Source organism: Nyctibius grandis, chromosome 4 (genome assembly GCF_013368605.1).
Source record: "Nyctibius grandis isolate bNycGra1 chromosome 4, bNycGra1.pri, whole genome shotgun sequence".
Lineage (NCBI taxonomy): Eukaryota > Metazoa > Chordata > Aves > Nyctibiiformes > Nyctibiidae > Nyctibius > Nyctibius grandis.
In genome coordinates this window covers 33033793-33044656 of record NC_090661.1, presented here as the reverse complement: position 1 = coordinate 33044656, position 10864 = coordinate 33033793, and the positions used below count along the sequence as shown (strand labels likewise).

Here is a 10864-nt window from a genome sequence, read left to right as displayed (position 1 = left end):
ACCATCTCACTCGGGGCCTCTGAGAGCACAACTGTCCCTTTTTAAACTTTGTAAGCATTTGAGAGACATAAACCTCAAATCACAGACTCAGACTTTCAACTGACAAAAAAAAAATCAGTAAGAATAATGTCCTGAAATTAAGAGGTTGCTGTTATAGTTACAGACATGCTGAGAAGAGAGGTTATTACTTACCTCTTTCCTCTCACCCTAACCTTCCTTAGAAACAGTTTGTCTTGTAACTCTAATATTCCAGCATTAGGCTAACCTCATCTTCAGTCTTACTGTCTCACCTGAGTACTGTTAGCTCTCTGTCAGAGAAATAACCACAGCTGCTGATGCCCATGTGCAGAGTTGGTGCCCTCCCATTCCAGCTTTTAAAAGGGCACTAAAAGTCCTGGCAGTAAGAAGAAGGGTTAAGAGTTTGTGCCTGTGCCATGGGGTGCTCTTGTCAAGATTCATAAGCTGATCTTTTGTTTTCACTGGTAACTGTTGGTATCTAAAATTTCCCCATGGTGTTATGCTCTAAAACAGCAACGGAAAGCAAATATGAAACTAAATACAGACATTATATAATTATATAATAACAGCAATAATTTTGTAATATTTTGAAGGATAAGAAAAGTGCCTAAAACAAACATGCTGTGCCAGAGATGAACAGTAAATTAGACTTTTAAAATGTCTTCATGTTTAATAATCTAAAATGCGGTTAAATTACAGAGGTAAAGCTATCATAAATATACATATTTTATTTCCACAGTGTCCCTTTGTTCTTGTCATTGTTGGTTGGTCACCTTGAACAGAGAGGAGTGGAGAGAAATGCTTTTGAAGACTGGAATATATTCTGGTTTTGATGTACAACAGAGGTTTGATGCCTCCTTGATGTGACCCCTACTGCCATAAGCAGATGGACAAACATAACAGAAGATAAACATCTGGTTTTTATTACATTGACAGCTCGCCCCAAGTGTTGCTCACCATACTTCAAGCACATATTCATGTCCCCAATGAGGCTGAATGCAGCTTTCTTGTCTGGGTTACAATACAGCCAGTTAAGTGTTTTACTTCGTGAAATACTGTGAGAGGGTTTTCTATGTGAAACGTGCCTCTGGAGCCCTGGTTCTCTCCTGGATATACACATGATGCTTTATCTGGAGCTCAGGTGCAGAGCGGGAACATGAGGGTGATGGCTGGCTGGCTTTTGTCACATCAGGGACTAGGTGTTTCTGACTGCAGTTTCCCTGGCCTAGACAAAAGCTCTGGGAAAGCCTCTTCTCACTTTCCTCCACAGAAGGACCTAAAAAGAGGTTTCAAAATTCGCCGCACATAATGTGCTGCTGGCTATTGGCAGGCACCCTGGGAACTTCAGACAGATGGAGCTTGTGCTGCTGGTTTAGGCTGCAATGACCATGACTGCAAGGCAATAGAGAGTGCAACAGTACATTGTGTAATGTTGTTTCTGGGCAGCGGGATGGAGAACAGGATGGAAACCTTATTAAACATCCCTGGACAAGCCAGGGTAATCAAGACTGGTGCTGGATTGGATTGGAGGAGCTGCAGAATTGCTCACGATGCAGTATTGGCTGTGAATAGCCAAGGTTAATAAGGAACATGACTTTAGTTCAGCACAGAACTTGCAGCACTTTGCTCAGAGGATGAAAATGAGAGGTGTGTTGTAAAGGTTCTGTTGCCCAAACATGCATCACTTCAGGAGGTGGTGGAGTAAGTGAGTTAGATTTCCATCCAATAGATCTCTCCAAAGCCTCCTGCTTCACTAAGAGCGTGCACATGTAACAAACCATTAAGCACTGTCTGTGCAGACATGATGTACATCATAGCCAAGACCTTCAGCCCTGGAAGCACACAATTCTGTATATCTGAGCTAAAGAAACAGTTGATTTGACTTAGCATGCTATTGCAACCAATAAAAGAAAACAACCACCCATCTTAAGGGCTTGTAGTTCTTCCTGGGTGGAGGGTGGAAGTCCTGACTTGGTAGTAGCTGTTGAGAACAGCATTTCTAAAATGGCAACCCCTTCTCAACACTGTGCCTGGTCCATTTTCATCCTCCTTTGTGTAGCCAAGAGGAGTTGCAAGGGAGAGACGGGGCCCAGATTTCCCCTTTGATTTTCACCTACGTCTTCAGACTAGAACTCCTAGTGAGGTAATTGAGTGGAAGAGTTGGTGTACCTGTCCTTTTGTCCTCCTCTGCTTTCTTGTCAGCTGGCAGAATAAGCTTAAATACATCCAAGGACCAGATTCTTGTCAAGAGCCTGCCTGGAGAGGCAAGTGAGCCAGATGTGCCCATTTTTCATGGCACTGAAATAGTGCACACAACAGAAGGCACCATGGTGGCCCACGCATGGGAAGGGTCATCCATGCTTTCCTGATGTGGCCCTAGGTTTCCCCCTCCACCTCCAAAAAGGGAAGAGAAGGAAACAGGTTGACATTCTTTGGGTTCACCACTTATATGTACCTTCTTGGGTTGGCTCAAAAATGGGCTGGTGAAGGGTGGCTCAGGAGCCACGTTTTAGGTCTGTGAGTGCAGAAGGAAAAACTTGAAGGAAATACTGATATTCCCAACAGATTCCCTCTTGTCCTTCTACTGCTCCAGAGGGCCTTCCCCAAAGACAGCCAGCAAATGTCAGCTAGGAGAGAGATTCCCCAGGGAATCTGGGGAAAAAAGAGGAAACAGGGAACACTGCCTAAAAGTAGGGGAACTAAGAGGGGTCTGTGCCAAAAAGCACCAATATGGTCAACAGTCATCTCTGCACCTACTTAGTAGCTGCCTCTAAGCACTAGCCCCATCCTCTTTTTGACCCTGAAGAAAAGCCATGGTAACACATTCATTTTCTAGGTTCTTTGTTATTATTTTCAAGAGCAGGACAGTCATTTGAGCTCTTAAATTTGAGTACTGAAAACTGGTGGTTTAGAACAGCAGCACCTTTCATTTGTCCTTCACATGAGTTAGAAACCTGATAATTACAAAAGGGATGGGGCTGAGTGGAGCTTGTTGCTGGTCTAAGAGATGAGAAGGTTGAGTTCTGGCTCTGCTTCCTTCACTGGGTGTGGGCAGGAAACTTGCCATATGGGAATGGCAACCCCAGCCAAAACAGAGGGGGCTGCTGGGCTCATGTGGGTGGGGGAAGAGATAAAAAGATAAAACAGTTCCAGAGAAGGAACATCACAGTATGGTGCACCCCTGCCCATAAGCATGCTCTCATGCCTGATAAAGCCAGCAGTTCTCCATGGATCGAGGAGCATGGGGGCCCTGGAAGGAGAATCCCATTTAGTTGCCACACTCCTCAGCTCAGCGTTGGAGTTCACAGTCATTTTGCCAAGTAGCTGTAGTGGCAGCCCCTGGAAAAGGGACTGAAGCTTCACCTCCTTAGTAGAAAGGGTCTTCCCTCCCCTGCATTGTCTGATGAAGATGAGAGAAACCAAGGTGTGCGAGAGGGTGTGAGAAAGAAATAGTACAAGAGAGAGAGGGATGTTATTTGAGGGCATACTGGGCACAGTTTAGACCCGGGTATGTCTACAGGTTCGTGAGGTGCCTGAGGCTGAGGGGGCTGTAGAGGTGGAGGGAGACTCCTCATCTGTTGTGTCCCCCTGCTCCTCCTTGTGGAGGCCGAGGCTGATGTGGCTCTGCAGGGCTGCTGGGGTCAGCCATTCCTTGGGGAGGCAGCTCTGGAGGAATGGGATGCACGAGCTGAAGTAGGCCAGGCGGTTCACCCAGCGGGGGATCTCTTTCCCACATAGGATCTGTGGAGCAAACCGAAAAGGAGCGTGGTTAATAGTACCAAAACATGTGCATGGTGGCAATGTCATCCCCATCTGCACCACCACCTCAGCAGGGTGAATTCCCTGTTGCGTAGAAGAGAGCTGTTTGAAACATAGGGAGCACCTTCTGCAGTCAGAAACAGCTATAAATGCAAATGCTACACAACTGCTTGACAGGCACAGAGAGCCCTGCCAGCCATAGCCCTTGTCAGCATCACAGGAAAGACCGGGGGTTCCTGGCCCTCAATACCTTTGTCCACTCTGTTCTCTAGGCGGTCCATGGGTCAAAGGACAGGCCTGCTGGTGCCTCTCAACCAAGCAATGACACTTGTTTTCCAAGTAGCTCAAGAATTTTGGAAAAAGGTTTAGGCTGTTGCTGGCCAGACCTTTGAAGAGCCCAGAAGATCAGCCTGACTAGGTGGATGGAGTTGCCTGAGAAGTAATTCTTTCTGCTCACTTCTCTTCCTCAGGCTGACACACCAGGTCAGTCACGTTACAGTCTCTGGGGGTCCTTTTCCTATTCTAGCACATCACCCTTTAATTTCTCCTCGTATGGTATTTCCTAAATGTGGGAACGAAAGCAACAAACAGAAAAATACTAGCTTCCCACAAGACCTATGTTTGATCATAGATGCTCCTGGCACTGATTTGAGTTACACTCTGCTAGCACAGGTACTGTTTTCCAACGTCATCTCATATACAGCACAATGAAACAACTCACTGAGTTGTTTCTTCTGTAGCATTTGACCACACATACATGCAGGTGCCATATTTCAGTAGCTGTATCTGTCTTAGGCCACATATTGAAAGTTTCCCTTTACATTTTACCATTTCCTTTAGCAGACACAGAAGAGGCACCTGGAACTGATCAGCTGCGGTGCCTCAAGAACCTGTCTTTAGTAAATATGCTGCCTGCATGGCCCTACATCAGTATACTAGAGACTGAAGTCTGTGGCAGGTACGGTAGACATAATGCCCAAATTCTCCTTCCCTCTCAGCACTGTCTTCCATAGAGCAAGACAGGCAAGGAGGAAACTCCACCCTGCAGACCTTGTCCCACAATTTACATGGATTAGTGGTTCCAGGGTTGTCCATACTGCACCTTCTGCCAATACTAAATTCCTTTGTTCTTTCTCCCACCCTCCTCCCATCTAAAACTACACTTAATTTAATACTAATTACTGCAAAAACTAAGAGGGTGTTTGTCTGTAATCCATCCACTAAGGAGATTATTTGTCAAGATGTCTGTTATTGACAATGGAAATACAGTGCTTAGAGGTTTTCAGGGAGCACCACTGGAGCAGCTGCTGGAGGATGGGCCGTGCCACATTATAGTTGTTACTGCTGATGACCAGCTGGTCCTTCATGTGTATGGCCTGGGCAGAACAATCTAAGCCCCATTCCAACAGTCACCTGAGGACAGGGGAATTAGCTTGCTCCAACAGTGTGGAGTTTCCAATGAAGTGTGGAGAAGGCGGCAAATCCGTGACCATGCTAATTTGACTATGGAACTCACTGTATTTTGACATGCATTGTTTAAAAATCAATGTGTAAAATTGAAGATGTTATTATTAGGTATCAGAGAATGAGCAGAGCCCTTTAGCTGCTAAAATTACTTGCAAGCATAGACTGTTCTTTACCTAATACACCCCAAGGACTTTTATTACAGTTCTTACCAGTGCTGCATCCTACTTAACCTCAGATACAGCTATATGAATCTGTATTTTTGAAATTTTAAATCTGAGGGCAATTACTTTATTAGCAATTATTTATCTCCATCCAGATCCCTGGTTTCCATTGCTAGAGCTATTGCCTGAGCCTATAAACAGATGACCTCTCCACCTGCATTTAAGACTCATTCATAGAGAATTTGCTGATCCATTGGTTTTTCTCACCAGACATAACTGATCATTTTCACAAGAATACTGCTGAATTTTTTAAATTGTATTCAATACGTTCTACTCGAACATGGAACCTGAGCCAAAGCAAAAAAATGTAGCACAATTGCCTCTAGATTTTATAGCATTTCTCTTTTTTCCTCTCCAGAAACTTAGGCAACATATTACCAGTGTAGAAAGTGACTCAGTTTAGGCTCCTTGTGATGTATGCATGTATGTGAATTTAGTTTTCAAGCAGTCATAAGTCTTAATAAAGACTTCCCCCCAGACATTAATAGGAAGACAAAACCAGGGTATGATTCTTTGAAAAATTAGTAGAAATAACATAACAGCACAAGGTAAGACTGCTTGAAATGGAAATACTGTTTTTAAGAGTTGGCTTTCTTTCCTAAGCAGATCCTCTAGCAACCGAAATAGCACTTCCCAATGTGGAAGCAATGCTGAGATGTTTGCCTTTTGTTTATGGGAGCTTCTGCACCCAGAATGAATCAGTGAGGCAAGGAAGAGCCAGAAAAAGAATGGAGATGTGTGGGCATCAGGCCATCAATCAGCAAAGGGCAGTTTGTGGAGCTTAAGGATAATGATGAAGTCAAAGTGGTTTCCCTTCCTCAGTCATGCTTGTCCTTGCCTCTTGTCAGTGAAGCCTCGATACTTTTCCACAGCAAAACATAATGCTCAACAGGAGCAAAAGGGCAATGGCAGGGAATGCCACAAACACTACAGCCTGCTCCTGTGTTTTCTGCTCCTTGCCATAAAGCATATTGTGCTGGAGCATCCAGCAGTACTTAGCTAATGGAGAAACATCAAATAAACCTGACTGCAATGGGATTAAGCCAACTGAGTTTAAATAAAACAGCACAAGCAAGATGAAGTGGGTGTTTTCCAATTGCATATGAAGACACAGAAAAAACTACCTGCTGCAGCACTTCAGGGCAATTCTCAACTGAAAACCTCACACTAGAACAATAAACTCACAGAAGCCTGTTACCATCCATTGTTCCCACCAGCAGAACTCTTTTTAGAGGTTTGTAGAGTTTAGGATTTTACGTGGGTTTTTTCTTGTTCATCAAACAAGGGGGGTTTTCTCTTTTGAAGGGAGTAAACTTCTCCGTGATGGCTCATGTACTTGTCCTGTCAGACTTTGCAGATAAACTGCTATGGGTTAGAAATCACTGGTCCTAACCGTCATATAAGATTGTCCTGCTACCATTCCTTCAGGAAACTAAACATACTTGGAGTGGAGCCTGAGCTTGATACTTGACAAGAAAGCAGCTGAGCCTCTTAAGCTGACTGGAGAAGGAACTTTAAAGAAATAACAGTCACAGAAGGGCTAAGCCTATGTGAGATATAAGTCTGAAAGGTAACTCAGGGTTTAGTTATAGCTGCTCTGAGGCAGAAAAGTATTTGTGATGAGAAATCCTGTGGAGTACATGAGAGGCCGGACTACTAGCAGCAAAGCCTGGAACACCTCAGCCCATGTAGGGCTTCCCTAAGCTTTGCAAACCTCCTGTGAGCAGTGTCCAGCTATCATTGCCAAGCATAGCTCTTCCTCATCTTTCTGTCACCGTCAGGTCCCTGAACGTGTGAGTTATTCTCACCCCACAGAGGCAGCCAGTCCTTGCCACAGACTGAAATCCGGCATTTTGGATAGTGAGCGCAGCTTGTGATTGCCCACCAAGAGACCTGTCCCCATTTCAGGCAGAAACTGCAGCGGAGGCTGCATGTACTTGCAGCTTCCACTGAGCGGCACCTCGTGACAAGAGAGCCAAGACTTCCAGGGCTGCAGCTTCTTCTGGGGACTCTGCCGAAGAGCTGCGAATGGCTCAGCTGGCATCTGCAGAGTCAAGTGGAAACAGCAGTTCAGACATCTGTGGCTGAAGCCAAATGTGAGGGAGAAATGGGACATGACACTTTGGGTGCTATTTCTGGGCAGCTGTTAGATCCATGCCAGGATTTCAACTCATGAAGAAACAACTAGTTTGGGGTACAAAAAGATTCTCTGAACATCTTAAGCGGTGCCATTTTGCACTAAACAGTCACTGGTCAAAATGTACAAACTGCCCTGGGAGTAAGGACTGCACCCCATCACTCTTCCTTCCCCTAAGTGCCTTAAGAACCAGGCTTCATTGCTCAGCAAGTCCTTAAAGCTTCCTGCAAAGCTTTACTCTGGGCAGGGGGGCAGCCTAGCAGCTGGGAAACGTGGGTTTGAATGGAAGGCCACAATGGAAGAAGCTGAGTCTTCTGCCTTCTAGAGGACAACACTATCAATATGCTGCATTTTGTGAGGTCTTTGGGTATATGGGCATATGCTAGACATGATCTGAGATAGGCTAACAGGCTGAGCCCCTTTCAAAATAAAGTGAAGGGCTGATTAATTGTAGATCCCAAGAGAAAGGTCTTGAATGCAATAGGTACTGCGCTGTGCTGGATGATGCAATTGGGGCAATTCAGGCCATGCACAGAAGTATAACTCAAGGCACTTAGCAATTTTTTTTGAGTGAGCCTTCCCAAAGGCACCATGTAGTGCTCCGATCCATGAAAATTGACATCAGCAGAGGAAACATTACATTCCTCAAACAATACATGCTAATTACTTCAATTCTTGTCCTCAAACTGAGGCTCGGACTGTTCAGCACTGAACATCTGCTGAACCACACACTGCCACTTCCTCTTAGCAGTCTGGCTAAAAATAAGGTGGCATCCACGTGGGGCATGTATCCATTTGAGCTACTGTACAGTATTCCCTTGGTGTGTCTTAGAGAATGCAAAGGGCTTTTATTGGTGCCTGAGGAGTCTAACACACACCCTAGAGCACTTTTAAGAGCAAAGCCTTTAGAGCCCAAGGGGAATCTTTCCAGTGTTCGCATGAGTTGGCTCCTATGAGGCCTAGACAATATAGCATAGATGATGCTTATCAGAATTTCAGGATGAGGCCATTAGATACAAACCAGCACATCTGCCCAGGCAAGGCTTGCAGGCTGCGCTAGGGTAGCCAAAAATGATGTGTAGAAAGAGCAGCATGGCAACACGATGAAATTAGTACTTGGACACAACTGGAATAAACCATTAACCCAATGCACAGGGACATCTTTTTTAGCACCTTGCAAAATCTAAACTGGCAGTATAACTGCCCAGTGCTGGCAGAGATGAGGGAGTTTGAATGCATCAGCGAGGAACGTACCTCTAGCTCTGCACTCCTGATCAGCTGCTGCACGTGGTGTATATGCTGGAAATAACGTTCCTGAAAGAGAATGGACACACAGCCTTCGCAACACATCTGAAAGCATAGTCTCGTCTTGGCAGAGTTGGCATGCTAGGATCAACTGCTTGAAACAGATTTCTTGTATAGTTACTGTGTAAAAATGACAGTTTCTACTCTAGAGAATATAACTAGCCTGCGGGGATCAACAGAATAGATGAGAGGGGCTGCTTCCCTGGGCCATGAAGCTGCATGGAGCATGCATTCAGCAGAGTTAGGAATGGCCTATGTCTTGTAGGGGAAAGGGTACAGCTGAGAAACTGTAGATGAGGCTGAATGAGCTCAGTAATGAGGCTGTGTTCTGGGAGGTAGCATCCTGAGTCAAAGGCGGGAAGGGAAAAACCTTTTAAATGAATTTAAGCAACTGTCTAAAATGCCCCCATGCTCCTAAGCAATCTCTTTTTGTTCTACAGCAGGCAGGGCACTGCCACTCCTATGGGTCCTCCCCAGGACTGCAGGTGTTTCTCCCATGTAAATCAGAAAAAGCATCTGCACCATCTCCCTGAGACCAGCCAGGAGTGAGGAAATGGGAAAGCACTGAGAGGAGGGACTAATACCCACGGTCCCGCTCCCCTTGTAATGATAGCGGGAACATGTCAGTCACCTCTGTGGCCCTGTGGTAGGAGGACAGAGCTGCTTTCATGCTGGAGTCTGCTTGGAGAGAGATGCCAAGAACAGAGACAATAGAGTAGATAGCTCTGGGTCAAACGAGACAGCTGGCTTGTAGCACCTCAGCACTCACAGCACTGTTTCAGCTTCACTGGCCAGGCCACCAGTGGAGAGGCACAGTGGCTGCAAATGTGACATCTTGATGAACCACAAGAGCTGAATTATGAATGGCATCACTGATTAGTTATGTACCAACACTGGAGCATGGCAATACCCTCTTTGAGCATGAAGTTCCTTGTAACCCAGCACTTGTAAGTACAGCCAGCACCTGCAGGATGACAAGGTAGGCAGCAAGTGGCCTCATAACAGATGACCATTTTGGGAATGCCGAGTATAATTAAGTCTGGCCTTGTTAGTGTCATTTAAAATAATGAATCTCCCACCAAATGAATGAACTGCAATTCATTCATGTTATCATGATGGCATGAAGAGGAACTGCCTTCTCCTAGCAGGTGCTATTTTGAGACCAGCGGCTGAGAACGTCTGTTGCCTAATAGAGTCATCCTTTCAAGTGTTATGGACATGCTGAACATGACCAGGCCAACCCATATTCATAAAGGGATGGACATCAAGACCGTCTATTTTTTCCTGAATAGCTAGCCAAGAAAATTCCATGTTTCAATCTCAGGCCTTGTTTCCTAACATTGGTGAGCAGCAGGTTACTGCAGATGGAGATACAATGAGAAGAGAGAATACAGGAACTCATAGGAACAGGGAAAGACCACCTGTCTGGCAGTGTTGGCAGGACTCCTAAGCAAAAGATTCCAGTCTCAAGAGCCTGTCAACACACTTAGACAGCTTATTTACACTCCTGACACTTTTCATTTATCAACAGGCAGTGGTGAAAAGGACAGGGATTTTCCTTGCCATCTCCATTTGTGGAAAGGAGGCATCTGTTCTCAGGCATTTGCACACATAAAGACTCAAAGATTCCATGATGGTGTCAATAGAGATTAATTCACCAGATAGTATGAACTAACTTAGCTCCAGGGTATTATGCTTATTTATAACAGATGGGGGGTAGGGGGGGAGTCATTTGGTAAGACAAATGCAAAAAGCAGATAAAATATAATAGATGGTGCAAAATACCCACATTTACAGCAGTCCTAGAGATATATTTTAAGAGTAAATTATCTTTGCATTTAATCTTTTTGGCTAGCTAGATCACATTAAAGGGAAAACATGAAATAACAGCAGAGGCACATGTGGCAAAATCAGCCCTTTTTCAAAAAAATTGAAATGATGTGCTAAAAACTTGCCA

At 45.0% G+C, this 10864-nt stretch overlaps 1 protein-coding gene across 1 annotated transcript in view; it reads right to left on the bottom strand.

Moving 5' to 3' along the window:
• Positions 1-3387: 3387 nt before the first annotated feature.
• The window catches only part of LOC137661736 (deubiquitinase DESI2-like), a 41501-nt gene continuing 34024 nt past the window's right edge, over positions 3388-10864 (bottom strand). The window contains exon 5 of the mRNA XM_068397361.1: positions 3388-3759. Within this exon, the coding sequence (XP_068253462.1) occupies positions 3517-3759 (243 nt within the window). The 3' untranslated portion in view covers positions 3388-3516. The remainder of the gene's footprint in view (positions 3760-10864) is intronic.